The 15,903-nt window shown below is 43.6% G+C and overlaps 1 protein-coding gene and 1 long non-coding RNA gene across 2 annotated transcripts; one reads left to right on the forward strand and one right to left on the reverse strand.

Moving 5' to 3' along the window:
- Nucleotides 1–1,094: 1,094 nt before the first annotated feature.
- LOC116367822 (zona pellucida sperm-binding protein 4-like) lies at nt 1,095–10,029 on the reverse strand. Its single transcript, XM_031819012.1, has 16 exons — nt 9,985–10,029; nt 9,746–9,845; nt 9,347–9,567; nt 8,547–8,703; nt 8,318–8,361; nt 8,138–8,182; nt 7,730–7,850; nt 7,213–7,409; nt 6,984–7,098; nt 6,604–6,773; nt 6,411–6,508; nt 6,114–6,244; nt 5,625–5,814; nt 1,502–1,643; nt 1,294–1,390; nt 1,095–1,218 (listed from the first exon to the last, which is right to left on the reverse strand). Exons 2-16 carry the CDS (start codon nt 9,828–9,830, stop codon nt 1,145–1,147), a joined length of 1,887 nt encoding a protein of 628 aa, XP_031674872.1. The 5' UTR covers nt 9,831–9,845; nt 9,985–10,029; the 3' UTR covers nt 1,095–1,144.
- Nucleotides 10,030–13,321: 3,292 nt separating this feature from the next.
- On the forward strand, nt 13,322–13,980 carry LOC116367821 (uncharacterized). The gene is made up of 3 exons (XR_004208464.1): nt 13,322–13,508; nt 13,617–13,653; nt 13,930–13,980. It is a non-coding gene; the product is annotated as an uncharacterized LOC116367821 (long non-coding RNA).
- Nucleotides 13,981–15,903: the final 1,923 nt, after the last annotated feature.

Genomic DNA, 15,903 nt, shown 5'->3' on the forward strand with positions numbered 1-15,903 from the left:
ATCCGACTCAAGCAAGTAAATAGCTAGCCATGTTACTTTAGCTGCATTGCAAGGCAAGCTTACAATTGTGCAGTCAATGCTTTAGCCAGCTAGATGCTTTACAGCCACTGTTTCACAAGACAACATCCTGGTTTGTTGGTTCTCAATAGTCCCTGAAAGACAAATTACAAATTCATTCTCCTAACACAAGCTAAAGAGATTTTCGTAATTGAACTTTGACAAAAAAAAATTTTATATATATATATATATATATATATATATATAGCCACGTCTCTACATTAACATTCCTCTCAAATTGTACATTTGCTTGACTCGTTAAGACAACTTCCATCTGTTTTGTCAGCAATCTTCGTTGAGCACCACAAGGCAAGGGTGGCTCGTGTCAAAATTAGTCTTTGGGACCCAAATGCATAATGATTGCGCAAACTCCCCTTGTGGTGGTCTGGAGCAATGAAACCGTCCCACGGTGCAAGCTCGCAACTTTAAGGAGTGTCTTCAGTCCCCGCTGTTCCGTACGGTGTGTGTTGAAATCTTATCCTGATGCGGAATAGATTGCAACGTATTCATGGCTCTACCTTCGTAGATCGGACTTGGAGATTGTGAAGAGATGTCTTGTGGGGAATGCATGGGTGTCCGAGCTGTGCGCGAGTTTAAAACAGACAGCTCGGTACATTCAGCTTGTCAACACTTCTTACACAAACAAGTAGCGATGAAGTCATGCTCTTCCCATTTAAGCCATGAGAGATTGACATGCATATCATTGAAGAAGAAATGTCCATATTGGATGGAAACCAAGCTAGTGAGAGGTATCAAGGAAAGTTGTAATTTCAGTTGAAAATTACCAACACTGCATCCAACCACAGCCCTGCTGGTTTCACTTTGGCAAACCACCATCTGCTATAACATTGAGTCAGTTCATCCTACTGGACAACGGAAAGCTTTTGTTTCGTCACCCATTGTTTGTCCTAGACGGGAAATTGGTGTGCAACACTTATCTCCCTCCGGTGGATGGTTGAGTTCCATGCTTACAAAAGGGTTGATTGATACATGTCAGATGACAAGCCTACGACATGGTGTTAAGGTAGCTCCAACGGTTAGGATTGTTTTATATAGAACACTTTATTTGACATGTTAGAACAATACATTACACCCAAAGAATGTATCCAGAAGAAACATATACATGACGCTCCTCAAAGAAGTCTTTGACATGTCGTTGACCTGTTGAGAGAGAGAGCGAACCTATTAGTTCAGTTATGGTCTGCCAGGGTCTGAAAAGCATAAAACAAGACCTACCTCTTTTCAGGTTGTCCTGATTCACACATTGTCCACTACAGGGGCCGCCAGTGGGACTACTGGCATCACAGATGACCACATCACAATGGACAAAGACCTAGGAATCAAAGATTTGATGGTGTCAGTTATTATTATTATTTTTTTTTAAAGGGATGATTGCCACTCACACAAAATTAAAGAATAAAGATTGTTGGGTGAACTTTGTTACCTGGCCACTCTGCTCAACCGCATCCTCGGCGAAGGAAAACATATAGACCTCAAAGCGTTTGACGTGAGAGGGGAAGTGGACCCTGGCGTCAACTTCTACCGGGTGGAAGACCACACGGTATGGATCCTCGGGGTTCTCACAGCTGCCAGTGTAGAGAGAGAGGGACTAAGTTATGAACAAGAAAACGCTGCAAACCCCAACCGCCTTGTGTACGAAGTCTTGTGGTGGTGTCATGACTGTCCTGTGAGGATCAGATCAATTTACAGCAGAAGTGGGTTCTTTCTCCCCCTCCAGTATGAACTAAAGGAATGTTTTTGATAACAGGCTTTACCCAACAATCACCTTTGTCTTGAAAAAACATATTTCATATACAATGTAAAGGCTAGAGACGTCCTACCTGTAGAGTAAGCACGTTTCTAGTAAAAATCACAAAATAAAAACCAATATGACATTCATTTTCTATAGCTAATCTCTGAGTGCATAAAAGGAATGGTAACAGAAAGTAACATTAGACCAGAAAACCGTGAGGCGCAAGCTAGACGTTTGGAACTTTCCTAACCTAGACAATTAACTAAGACACTTCTGCTACCACATCCAAACCATCCTACTCATCACCCACTGAGGAATCAGCGACAGGGTTGATTAGCCTATCTTCCAGAACGTGTGAAAGGAAAATCCATCCTGTAGTTCTGTTCAAGACTAGTCATTGGAGCCACGGACAACCAACAACATTGACCTCATGTAGCCAATCAGAGAGAAGACCAACCACCTACCTTTCCACAAATACATTCATGCCTGTACTCCAAGCTGGTGCCGGTTCGTGTGTTCAAAAATGTATCAATGATAAGCGTCCCTTACGGAACGGTGGGGGGTGTGAAGAGAAACCTTGTAACAAGCTGTCATTGTGTCACCTGTGTGTTTAGCCTGTGTTATTTAGTTAGCTAGTAATTCAATTAAACCAACTTGTATAGTACTGAATCATAAGGCTGGAAGGAGGATACGATGTAAAGTTAATAAGTTGACTATCAATTTAATAGATTTCTACCGTCTAGAGTTGAAGTCGGGAGACGGTAACTTTAAAACCGCTTCCTCGGCACCCCAAATCCTACGTTTTTATTTTATTTTAAAGAACAGAAATTGGGCTTTCCGTCAACAATATTTATTTTGCTCTACTGCAATGGCTTGTTAAATGACAGATGTCAATGGAATAGAATATACATGTTTGACATGAGGTGAGATGTCCCTCTAAATGGTTCTTAAAATTCTAAATGATCCAGAAAGGTCGCCTGTAGTCTGACCAGAATATTGATCGTGGTTTAACCAAAGTTGCCGAATAGACAGTCGGTATCATCAACAAGGCAATCATATTTTGCAACACAAGTACTTCATTTTAAACAAGAATTTCATGCAATGCGCCAGAGCAATTCTTCCGCTGTTGGAGAAAAATTGGTCACAAAATAAATTCCACACCCACGGCATCGGAGTCACATGGAGGACTTCTGTGAAGGGCGCAGCTCTACTATACAAAGTAACCTACGCATTGACAGTTTAGGCCTACTTTTTTAATTTGCATCTTTGGGAGGTTTATCCTTTACGGTTTAACTGCCAGATATTAGCAAAAAGGAATGTGTGAAATCTGAAGACGTTACATTAAGAGAAACACCCACACCAGTACAAATCACTTGAGCTGACAGACGATAGTAAGTTGCAGCTGAAGTGACAAATCTGAACCCATTTTGTGCACAGCCATGTGAATGTAGTGTCTTTTCCTATGATATACAAAACATTTCAGCCTGTTTTTTTAAAACTGCTATGACATTGCTGATTTAATAAACAGTTACGCCGTGTCCACATGGCCAAATTTAGGTTGATACCAATTCATAAAAATTGTAAAATTGCATGATTTCAAAGCAAACCCGATCCCCCAAATGAACGGTTTTGACAAATAAAGTTGCTTCACTACACTGCTTGGTGTAACATGCAGCCAGATACTGAAAAGGCACCCGCAAAATAAAGTGTCATTTGCAGCGTGCATAATCATGGGCAAAGTCATTGTAGCCCATTACAAGGTAGGAAAAAGAAGTCATCTTTTCTATAGTAACCCAATTTAAATTCTTGAGATAAAAATTAGGCCAGCATGTCCATCTGTGGCAAAGTGCTCACCCAAATAAAAAAATGTGGTAACATTTTTTTTAAATATGATCATTAGCTAGCTAAATAAGGTTAGCAAGATGCTGCTACACTTGACTGTGGTATTTGTTCATGTTTAGCAACTTCCAATTAGCGCATTCCTCTAGGACAGGAAATTCCATTGAAAGCGGCATCAACTTCTGGGGATCCTGTCAACTGATCCTATTCAGTTTCAAACATCCATGCTGCACAGGCATCTGAACCATCCTTTAGGTTTAGTGCAATAACTGTTTTAAACACAAGAGGTCACTTGTGCCTGAATTCAACCCAAAACCAACAACTATTCAGTCAGTGTTAAAAGCAGTTGTATGAAACCAATCGGAAAGGCAAGCCAAGCTTGCCAGCCGCTCTTGATTTCCATTCGACTGACCATCAGCTTGGCACAACACTGAACTGTAGCAAACCAAAAGGATAACATTGAGTAAAAAGGTGTAGGTAATGCCAACATTAACCTTTCACACACAAGTTCCAAATATCTTCAACAGTCGCCCCAGTGGGAGTTGATTTTATGCGCGTGATGTCAGAATGCACTCACCGTTCCAACATGTGGACATTTAACCCGCGCTGACCTCAGACCAAGGCACACTACCTGCTAATTTTCTAGAGGCCGTTTCAACTTCTAATTTTGCCTCATTCATTCACAAATGTAGCCCATTTCACTGTTGCAGATCATTTCCATTTGAGAATTTAATGAGCCGGACAAACTTTCCTTCAAAAGAAAGCCCAAGCACTTCCCCAGATCAAGTATAAAGTCCTTGAACATTTATTGTGTTCCTTACAAATAACTGTGGACATGCGTGTATTCCTATTAAAGTGCCTTATTTTCTGTGTCACGGGTTGTCGTTTCTACTGCATCGTACCATAAGTATAATGTACTTAGCGTTTTATTCATGCTTTCTGATTCTTGCCTAGATTGTAATGGACACATGTGTATAACACTTGAAGGTGGTACTGAATATGAGCTAACACCATACAATGCAGTCGGGTTATCACGTAAGCGTCTGTCAGACTTATGGTGATCTCAACTGGAGTACCCCCATTGTCATTAATGCACTGAAGTCGTCAGTTGATTTGAACATGGCATCAGAGTGTAAACTATGGTACCTCAGGGTTGCCAGATCAGACCTCCCTTTCCAGGGGTATATAGCTTAGAAAAACTGTCTGCCTCACCATTTATTGTTGATAAATTCCCAGTTCTTAGTAATATTTCCTGCATCATCCTCTTCACAATACCTTCCCCCAAGGACTTAACCCCCCAATAATGGATTGTGCTATATCTTGCAACTCTGTTTAGCTTTCGTGCTAGGTGACAACAATTGGCGTTTTGTATAGTTACCTGTAAACTACTTGTCATGTGTACGCCGTAACAAGTACAAACATTATCACGTGCTGAAGTGGCCAAACTAAGTTAAGATCTCAGGCAACGGGCGCAGTGAACAGCATTCTAGGAGTTCTTGCTTGACAAACATGGCTGCCATACTTTCTATACTAGATTTACATGGCTCCCTTGTACCGCATCATACTGTAAAACAAGTCAACCTGTTATTTAGACTAGATGATAACGTTAACATTGATATATTTTACAAGCAAAGCTGGAATAAAGTTGTGAAGAACTTCATTTCTCAACACCACAACATCGTTTAGATGATTTCAGACAACGCGGTTTAGAGTCGATGGATGCAGCATACGTTCCGTTCCAATGATACGCTGCAGGGACCACTCAGTGATAACAAGCATGTGAAATTGGGTGGAGATCTGTGACAGACCACACATGGCTCACATCGTTTTTAAGCATTGTGACCACTCGACCTATGGATGGGGGCATAGCCACGGTAGCCAAAGTAAATGGCCTGCCAAGCATGATAGGTTGCTAATTACTCAGGAACCACACCTGTGGAATAACACTTGTTTAGGCCCAAAAACAACATGTTACCCATTAATGATGAGATTCCACCGGGGTCGGGAGTCACGGTCCTCGTTGAGGGTGGCCCAGCAGTGGTCAAGCACCAGCGCTACCTTGGGATCAGAGGACGTGGTCAGCTCCACCTCAAAGTGCAGAGGCTGTCTAAGGTACCTCACCACTGGATAGTCCTCCTCCTGGTGGAACGTGTTATACGAGGCGTCTGGAACACAGAACAAGACAACCGGGGGTCGTGTTCAGTGGGCACCATCTGAACTTGTCCATTAAGAAATGCTCGTTTATCATATCTGTTGTGCCCCAATGAACACAAGCCATTTATAGCCAACACTATCCACCCCCCACTAGAGGCTTCTGACAAATAGCCACACCTGTAGATCTCAGAACGCAAGAGTAATATATCACAAGGCTTACATTTTTGGGAATGGTTTTGTAAAGAAGACCTTCCAAGATTCTTTTAGAGGCTAGGGGTCAAGTTGAAATTCTGAATTTGTGCACGCTTACCCTGAGCGAGTCTCATTCTGACCATTAGTCGACCAGTCCCAGTCTCGGCAAAAGGCTCGTTGTCACGCGGCCTGGTCAGAAAGGCCAATGTGCGAGTGATGTTGGCCACATAGTAGCAGGAAACCTTTAACCTAAAAAAGGGATGTGAGCAACTTCAATAGGGGAAACGTCAAGCAGTGGAGTGGACACTGGTAGTAGAGGCACATTTTCCCTGTATACAAAGTATTGAGCAATGGATGAAGAAAAATGAACCTTATGAAAGCTAATAGCTACAATTGTGATGCGTAATGCACTTACTGATATTCCTCCTCTGAAGACGTCGTGGCATTCAGCTTCACCTCAAGTTCATCTGGCAAGGAGATTTTGTTCTCATACAGCATGACATTGTTGATAAACTATGTAGTAGAGGGGAATTGCTTATTACAGCCTACAGAAGCAAACAGTCCATAAATACACAGTACCCATCACCTCAGGATAATAGTCATTTTACCTTCCTGGTGGTGCCACAGGAGTTCACAGTGAAGTGGAAGTAGGCGAAGCGATCGTCACTGTAGGTGGGACCACAGGCGGGGTCGCTCAGGGTCAGCTGACCGGGGTTCAGACCGGGAGCAGACTCCACCTTCACTGCCAGCGCAGTCATCGTTCCGTTAGAGAAACACTCTTGGAGGTGGGAGAGCAAAAGACAGGTAGCCATCAGACCTGGGTTCTGTATTTGTTACACTTATTGAGCTTGAACCAATGGAATAGCACCAAAAATGCAAACCATGCCCATCTGGCACTACCATTTAGACTCACGGTATTTGCAAGGAACCCAGGTTTGGTAACCATGTTAAACGACAATTTATCGTAAGTAATTGTTTGAGAACCAACCAGTCAGCGTTTTGAGGAAGCTGCAAGCCAGGGAAAAGTATTTGATGGTCATGTTGTTGTAAGGATTCAACAGAGCCACATCCAGTCTGCTCCTGACAGAGGACGAGTGAACCGACTGGGAACCAATGGGAGAGTTCATTAGTCCAATATTGTATGCATGTATACAGGGTAAGGAATGCAAGGCTAGCTGCAGCAATTTAGGTTAACATGTTTTGGGAGAGCGTCGTACCTCAAACACTGCGTCCGGCGAAGAGAAGGGCAACGTGATGGTGAAGTCTGTGTCGCCCTCTGTTAAATACTGTTGAGCAAACTCATGGTTAAGCAGCCGCTTGCCAACCAAGACCACAAAAAAGGGCTCTTGGTTCCTGTAGTCCACAGTGATGTGGAAGTTCTCCTGATCACAGTTGCCAGTGACTGAGGGTGGCACTGCAAGGACAAACAGGGTTGTGTTCATTATTTAAGCACAAAAAACAGGAAGGTACTACTTGAACTGGTCCAAGAAGAAACCCTTGTTTAGATTGCAAAATGTTTTGCTACGGTGGGACTGAATAAACACAATCCTGGCAAATCAGGAACAGGGAAACTGGGTCCAAATACTCTAAAGCTTAACATTTTCTTTGTAGAAAGACCGCATAGGAAAACCCTACAGTATGGCTAGTTGGTCTTTCACTGCCAATTTCCCTTCAGGGCAATCATTAACGAGAGGAAACCATTCAACAGTAGTTTGGCGTAGTCCAGAGGCATACCAATGTCCAGCAGTACAGCGTCCACAACGGCAGAGTGAGAGAAAGGAGCGTACTCTGGAAAGATGACCAGGCCGTAGATCAGCTGAAGCGTGAAGGTTGTGACACCTTGTTCCGCCCTTCTCTGTAGTGAAGTTAAAAGCATTGGTCAGCATTGTTGCAACAGAACTCTATTCAACATCAAGTGACAACTAAGTACATATGGGGACTATTAAAACAAACTATATACTTATAGTAATGTTGCCCTCATTCCTCTAAATCAAATGCATACAACTGCCAAAATAATGGAAACACTTGAGTAAATGAGGGATACAAAGTACATTTGTGCCATTATTTATATTTTGTTGGTGGCCCACTTATTAGGGCATGAACAAATCACTGCGTGTGGCTTTGCATTTAACAGAAACACACCTCCTTAAAGACCACCGGGTCTGAGAAGGGCACCTCCATCCTGAAGGTCTTCAAGGTGTTGTCCGGGGATCTCTGCTCTTGAACATTGAAGCCCCTGGCGTTGCACTCTGCAACAGTTAGCACCATGGTGGGAAAGGTGATGTTCAGCAGCTCCACATCAAGGTTGAAGGTCCCCAACTCAAGCACAAACACTGCCTGCTCAGGAACTGTGTCTAAGGGCGTGTCTGTTCATTGGCAAACAAAGGAAACCATTTTGAAATGCGGTACAATGGAAGTTGAAAATTGACATTTGTTATTGGGTAAGTCCAGGTATTGCCTCCCCGTTTCAGTACATTTTCTGTTTTGTGCCTAACGAACAACCCAGACATCCCAAATTACCATAGGCACTATTTAACTAAACCAGACTCACAGTTGCGAACTTGTGGAGGCCTGGCCATCGGAGGTGTTGTGATAGGGAAGAGGACTTTATAGCTGGTGTTCTCGTGTGCAACCTCCTCGATCCACAGCAACTCAAGCATGGGCTCAATGGTGTAAGTGACAAAGTACTGGTCATCCTGAATATGGCTCTGTAAGGGAGACGAGTGATGCAGTCAGGCTGTAATATACAATTTGAGTGCAAAAACAGGTAAACGGTCCTTAAAAGCCAGAATGTTAAATACAATTATTCTACCACTTGTCTTTGCCACTCGTAATTTAAGACACAATATCCAAAGGAAAGTATTGGTTACCAGACTTTAGAAAGCTGGTAGGTGTATGGTTGTCAACTTGCATTTCTGGCGGTGTGCATTTTCAAAGCAACTGACACGCAAAGTAAACACTTGCGCAATATGTAAACAGCAGCCGAGTGTTGCTTGCATTCAGTTGACAGTGGCAAAGCTACCGCCTCCCTAAAAAGTCAGGTAAACAATACTTTAGTGTGGATATTTGGTCTGAAATTTCAAGCGGCTAAAGGACAAACTGCAAAGACAAGAGGTAGAGTATGTTTAAGTGTAATTTTATGCAAAATTCTCACAATTTTGCAAACCATTGTATATTAGCCTGGTTAAGCAAACAATTGCTCAATAAGAAACGTTTTACACAAGACAAGGAGTTTACCCATGAGAGATGGTAAAGGGTTACTGCAAAGCATTGACAACTGCTATACTATAAAGGGCTCTACAAATAAGACTTTGAAATTAAACAGGAACATTTTACTCATCCAATGCTGACCTTGAAGTAGCCGCCAACCGCCCCCACCGGAATTTCAACAATAATATGAGCCTCTGTGACTAAAACCGAGTAGTTTCTGGCAGCCATTTCTTCAGTGTCCAGCCTCTTAGCGTCAATTCCCATGTACACCTCCAACATGGTGAAGGCATCAGAGGAGAAAAGTGGGTCTATGTGCTTGGGCATGTACCAGGTGATCACTTCTGGAGTAAAGGCCACTGCCTCTGCAGTGACACAAGAAGCCAAGTGCACATCAAAACAGAACATTTTGCAACTGAAAACTGTGCCATTATTTGGAAAAAGTTCACCAAAACATTTTCCCAACTGAACACTACATGAATGTCTTGTCTGGAGCCAATTAAGAACTGGGCTTATAGGCTCTTAAATTATTTCACACTCAACCTGGTGTTGGACAAACAGCCGTGGCATCTACTCGAGTAACCAGCCACTTCTGCTCAAAGAAGGTTGAGGTTGAGAGCACCCGCATCGGAACCCCAGCTACCTGTTCAGGGGGCAACCACACCAGGGCCGTGTTCAGTAGGACACACCGTATTAACAATATGTTGCAGAGTTCAGGTAGGGCCACCGTTTCCAAATGTTTGCTCTACTAAACATGACCCAGTTCATGGAGGTCAGCTTACATTCTGGAGGTATGTCTCCTCTGCATTATGAGGGCTTCTTAACACCAGCCGTGTGGGAGTGTTGGCTATTGCATAGCCCTTTCTTTGGACCTCATCCACATTCATGACATTCTTGCTAGGACTAAAGACGACTGTCATTTTGTATCCTGAAGCAACAGCCTGTCTCAGGAAATGGAAACATGAATTAAACAAAATTGTCAACAAACGCACATTGTTTAGCGCCATCCTGTCATTTTGTAGTGAAATTACAGAAACTGAAATATATAAACCTCAGCTCCCCTCCGGAAGTTGCCGCTCCTTGCTTTCGGGCCCCCAGTGGGCTGTTTGGGGATGGTTTGGATGTCTGGAAGAGTCCTTCTGACAGACACCTAGAGAAGAAAGGCCATTATTCCCTATGCATTTTCTCCCTCCCATACAATAGGAAATCAAGGGCCAGTTCTCAATCTGTCCACTCGCCTCCTTAAATGCATTGAGAATAGGCTAAAGTTCTCCTATGTGCATTTAAAGACGCGAGTGGAATTGAGAGAGTCAAGACCTCTACGTTGTGTCGCAGAAGAAATGAAACACGGGACGAGATGTTAAAAACTGTCCATTGTGCCAATAGATGGAATGCACTCACATGAGATTTGCCGTGATGTTGACAGAGTGGCATGGGAGGTTTATTTCTTAGACTGGGTTAAGATGTCAATTTTGGGACACATCCTCAGTAGTGTGCCTTCGAATCAGTGGGTGTTTCGGCCTTTAATCACTAAACACCCTCATCAAAGGTGGCCAGCTAAAGGGTGATCAAGCCTTAGCTTGTGTCCCATGCCCAATTAAGATGTCCCACGGGACTATGCAAGGCAGGGGCGTCCTCTTCCCTGAGCCAGCCCTACAGCTGACCGCATACCTCATATACCCTCCTCAAGTTGGAGGGATCTGAATTGGGTTCTCAGGTGGGGGTGGGGGGTCATGAAGTTATAGCCCAGCAAGGGTCCTTCCGTTTGATCCAGATCCACTGGCCGCCTCTTTCAGCTGCTTGAGAAACTGCTCTGACGGTCTGCCGCAGAGCCTGTCCATGGATTCCAAGTTCTTTCAGCAACCTGATGGTGGAAGAAGCCACGAATCCTCTGCATCCCACTTCAACTGGCCAGACTTTTGCATTCCAGCCACGCTGAGTTGCGTCTCCTGCCAACTCTGTGTAACGCAGTTTCTTACGTTCGTAGGCCTCTTCAACAGAGTTTTCCCACGGGACTGTGAGCTCTATGATGTACACAGCCTTTCGTGAAGGGGACCAGAGTACCATGTCTGGCCTAAGGTTGGTAGAAGCAATCTCAGATGGAAAAATTAGTTGCTGGCCAATATCGACAAGGATCTTCCAGTCCCGGGCCATGGCTAGGTGTCCAGTTTCTGGCTTCATAGGAGGATACTTGGGCCTTTTCTGTCCCTCCCGGATGAATGTTGTTGTTTTGACGGGATTGCTTGTTTTTGGAGGTAATGAATTGGTTGCACTCCTCTTGGTCTCAAGTGCTGTAGCCAGGCTCTTGAGGACCTGATTGTGCCTCCAGGTGTAGCGGCCTTGTGAGAGGCTGGTCTTGCAACCTGTCATTATATGCCTGAGAGTCGCTGGAGCTGGGCAGAGGGGGCAGGTCGAGTCCTTGCCATAACATTGATGTAGATTTTTTGGTGATGGAAGCACATCATAAACAGCTCTTATGATGAAGCTGATGTTGCTTGCCTCCATTTGCCAAAGCTCACTCCAGTTGATATTTCTCCTCTCCAGGCCTTCCCACCGCGTCCATTGCCCTTGTTTAGCAAGAGAGACAGCCTTTGCACTTCTTGCAGTCTCCTCCTGTCTGCGCACCTCCTCGACCACCAGCTTCCTGCGTTCAGATGTTGTTGCCTTATGGAATGTTGGTTTGCTTGCTGCCAGGCCAAAGCCTCCTCTTCCATGCTGGATATTCCCCACAATGTCTTGGTGTCTCAGGGCTGATGTTGCTTGCTGCACAGCCTTGGATGATGTCCATTTCCGTCCAGTTTGTAGGGGAGGTGCAGCCTTGCTAATGGTCTGGTCTTTGGAGTCCTTCAATGTCATCTGAAGTCTTACTTTAGAGCACTTGTACTCCTCCGTTAGACTTGTAAGAGGTAGTTCAAGGACCCCTTTGCCATAGAGGCCGATGTTACTCAGGCATCGTGGGACACCCAGCCATTTCTTCACGTATGAGGTAATGGTTCCCTCCATCTTCTCCACTGTTATTATTGGGACCGCATAGACTACTGAGCACCAAGCCTCATGCACCGGCAAAATGTTGAATTAAGCAATTTCACAGATTCGGCTGTTTTTAATATTTGCTATGCTGTAATAATGGCTTTATCATTTTTAGTCGTTAGAACAGACTGGTATTTCTTAACATTTGCTTAACCTTTTGCGCGTAGGGGGCAGTATTTTTCGTTTTTGGCTAAAAAAACATACCCATTTGAAACGGCCTATTTCTCAGCCCCAGAAACTAGAATATGCATATAATTGTCGGATTAGGATAGAAAACACTCTAAAGTTTCCAGAACTGTAAAGAAGAAGTTTCCAGAACTGTAAAGAAGAAGTTTCCAGAACTGTAAAGAAGACGTTTCCAGAACTGTAAGGAAGAAACTAAATGGCTGAAATGATATTGCGTCTTCAGCATGGACAGCACAATAAACAGTTGCTGTTATGTGGTGCCTTTTCGCTGCAGTAGGGAGGAGAGCGAGACAATGTGCACCTGTCACACAGGCACTCGCTGTCATTTCTTTTAATACAGTGTCACCATCGGGCTCTTTCTTGAGTCATTTGTGTGTCTTAATTATTTAATTAAACAGTGTGCTTAAAGCATCAGCCAAGCTCAGTGCCTATGTAGGTGATTGTATTCAAACACATAGGCTGTGTCTGATATGGAAAAATACATTTTAACATTAGAAAAGGATGACTCTCGGTCGACAATATTTTTTTTTGTCGGGGACAGCCCTGCAATCAGTCTTACCCTTGCTCTACTCAAAGGGCTGTATTGGAATGGCTTCATACAGTATCTGCGTGTATATCATTGACTGTATTGTCTTTTTAGGCCAAGAGGACCAAGAGAAACAAAGTGGAGCAGATCACTGATGCAGGTCATAAATGAAACTCTAATTTCACTGAATGTAATCCTTTTGCATGTAAATGTAATTTAGTATGGACATCTATTGAGCAGAGGACTAATAGCAGAGTGCACATGTTATACTTTCTTGGCTACTTAACTTCACAAAGTTGGCTAATACATATTTGCCTCAGAAGGTTACATGTTTTCTGACTTCTTTACCTTGGTGAATGCTGCTTTGCACACAGGTCCCTCTACATCTGTGGAATTCTCTGCGATGGCAGTTCAGGGGACATCTCACCAGGGACAATCTAATGAGAAGATCCTAAGTGAGTGTGTCTCCAGGGCCTGTCAGACCAGGGCTCTTGACCTCCCGCCAATCGATCCGGATGCCTTCAACCCGATTATCATCCGGTTTCTGGAAAAACTTACTGAGGAGTATGTCCAAACTTCTATTGTAGTATTTGAATGCAATGTCATCCGGAGGATTTTATAAATTGTGTGTGTTGCTTTTTGGTGCTAAAAACATCAAATTATCTCCTATAGGCAATGGAGGCAGTTAAGCATTGGCAGGATGGACCCTGTAAGTCCCTTAACCCTGAAAATGATTCATAGATATATTAATAGATGTTTCAAGAATATTAGATACAAGCCTTTTATCTATCTACAGTATCATCCACATTATCACAAACAGTTTCATTCAAAGAGCTTTTTAGTAGCCTACTGCTTTTCATGCTTTCCAATGTATGCCACTTTCATGATTCTCATGAACATATGTGAGATTGTTGGTATCTCTTCGAGGAGCTTGGTTTCAGAGCCCGGCTATGAGTAATCTACCTACACTGTTTCGGTCCTACAGGTGATGAGGGCATTGCTTGCAGAGATGTGCCTGGAGATTGTGCGGTTTGTATCTGAGGCCATCCTGGAGGTCATCATCCCTGCAATTTTCCGTTTTGTACGGATATACAGCCATGTGTCTCCAGTATCCGGCAAGTCTCTGACAGAATCAGAGAGATCCTCTAGCACAAACCTGAAGGTTCGCAAGAGAGGCAGCAGCAAATCCTCAAGGTGTTGCACGGCCAAATCAAGCTCCTCACGTAATGGGTATGTTCAGTCATTCCTAAAGAAACCGGTTTCACCTAACTATTCATAACCCATTTGTGAAAATATGTTTTGTTATCTGTATAACAGTTTACTCTTAATGACCAGTTTAACTGATTACTGAATGATGTATTAATGTCACTACCGTGTCTACTATTGAATATGGAATGCTGTATTGTTTGCTTTGTATTCTCAAAGGTCTCAGACAGTGTTGCCAAATACTCAGGGAGATGGTGAGTCTATATCATCTGAGCCACTCAGGGACTTTTTTGGGATTACTGAGGACAGTCTCCTCACTGGTGTCCAGGATTCCTTCAAAGAGTCGCTGAACAATGTCCTCTGTATCCAAAGAGAGGACCAGGTAGACACTCAAAGTCTATCCCGGTTTATTGTTGGAGAAGTGTCAAAGAAGGTCAATTCCATAATCTCTGTGGCCATCCAAACTCCCGTCTCTGGGCGAATGTCCCCTGTTATTTTTGCCAGTGGTGGTGTCTCCAGAACCAAGGTTGTCGAGGAGATGGTGTCTGGCGTTTCCAACATACTTCAGATGTATATTAATGGGAAGAGTGTTGAGCAGATTGTTGTTCTCAGAGAGGATGGTGTTGAGGTGGATATGACACATTTAACAGGACAGGTCATGACAGCCCTCAGTGGCACTGTTTTGAACTTCAGCAATAAGGAAGAAAATGACCCCCGACAAGAGGGAACTGCTTTGTGTTGTTGCTGACCATATGAAGATGCTTGAAGCTTGTAAAAGTCCAGAGGAGATGCTAAAACAAGGAGAGAGCAACCTCAATATCAAAGGTGCCAAATCTAGTCTTCGTCTGTCAACACAAAGTATGGATAGACTACTCACTGAGGAGTTTCAGACCAAGGCCACTGAATCGATCCGGGAGATTGTTAAAAGATTCAGGGGTTGTACATCATGTTGTTCTGGCACTACATCATCTTGTCCAACTCCTCGGATAGGTGAGATCAGTGACCTTATGATTGACCCTGAGGCCTCTGAGTTGGTAAGTACCTTTGTTTCAGACATGGACAATCTTACCCAGTCTATCAGGGCATCCTGCTCTCCTGCACAGAGTGAGCAGATCCTTCTTGAAAACCATCAGAGTAAGATCTGGTCTTACACTGTTGGCTGTTACTACGACATGAAAAATACGCTGAAGAGGATTCTTACCTGTCCAGAAAAAGGGTATCTCGCAAGTACATTTGTGGAGAGCACAAAAGATTATTTCACAATCGTTCCAACTTTGTGCCTAGACATCGGTCATTCCAGTAATGGTGAGGCTGACACATCGGACTCCATTTCTTGTAAACCACTTTTAATAACCCCCTCATCTATGAATGAACAAAAAGGACAAAGTGAGACCCCAAAACCTCTCTTGGCTCTCAAAAAGTATTTGCAAGACCAAGTCCTCCTTGACACCACAAAAGCGATTGCCAGCCAGGTTCTTGTCTTGTATAAGACTGAGGTGATGGAGAAGTTCTCATCTTCTGTTGGAGAGTGTGATTCTGAAGAGTCTCTGGAGGCCATTCTATTTGTGGATGGCATCATGTCTGACTTGAATGATTTCACCAGTTCGTGTTCCCCCTCACCATCTGAGTTGTTAGACAGTGAACAATGTCTCTCCCATCTCACTTTTCCACTTGGTCTGCAGGACAGCACCACCAACAGTGAATCTACCCTGAGTCTTCCAATTATAAATATGAAGAAACTCTCCAGTGTGTC

Source organism: Oncorhynchus kisutch, unplaced genomic scaffold (genome assembly GCF_002021735.2).
Source record: "Oncorhynchus kisutch isolate 150728-3 unplaced genomic scaffold, Okis_V2 scaffold1777, whole genome shotgun sequence".
In the NCBI taxonomy this organism is placed as follows: Eukaryota; Metazoa; Chordata; class Actinopteri; order Salmoniformes; family Salmonidae; genus Oncorhynchus; species Oncorhynchus kisutch.

Bases quoted from the DNA above. Each gene is read 5' to 3' on its own strand.
- LOC116367822 (XM_031819012.1), bottom strand. From the start codon at position 9,830: ATGCGGGTGCTCTCAACCTCAACCTTCTTTGAGCAGAAGTGGCTGGTT. The intron at 7,851-8,137 runs GTGTGTTTCTGT...ACTTCACTACAG, and splicing joins ACCCGGTGGTCTTTAAGGAG to AGAAGGGCGGAACAAGGTGT. The intron at 5,815-6,113 runs GTAAGCGTGCAC...TCTGTGTTCCAG, and splicing joins CAGAATGAGACTCGCTCAGG to ACGCCTCGTATAACACGTTC.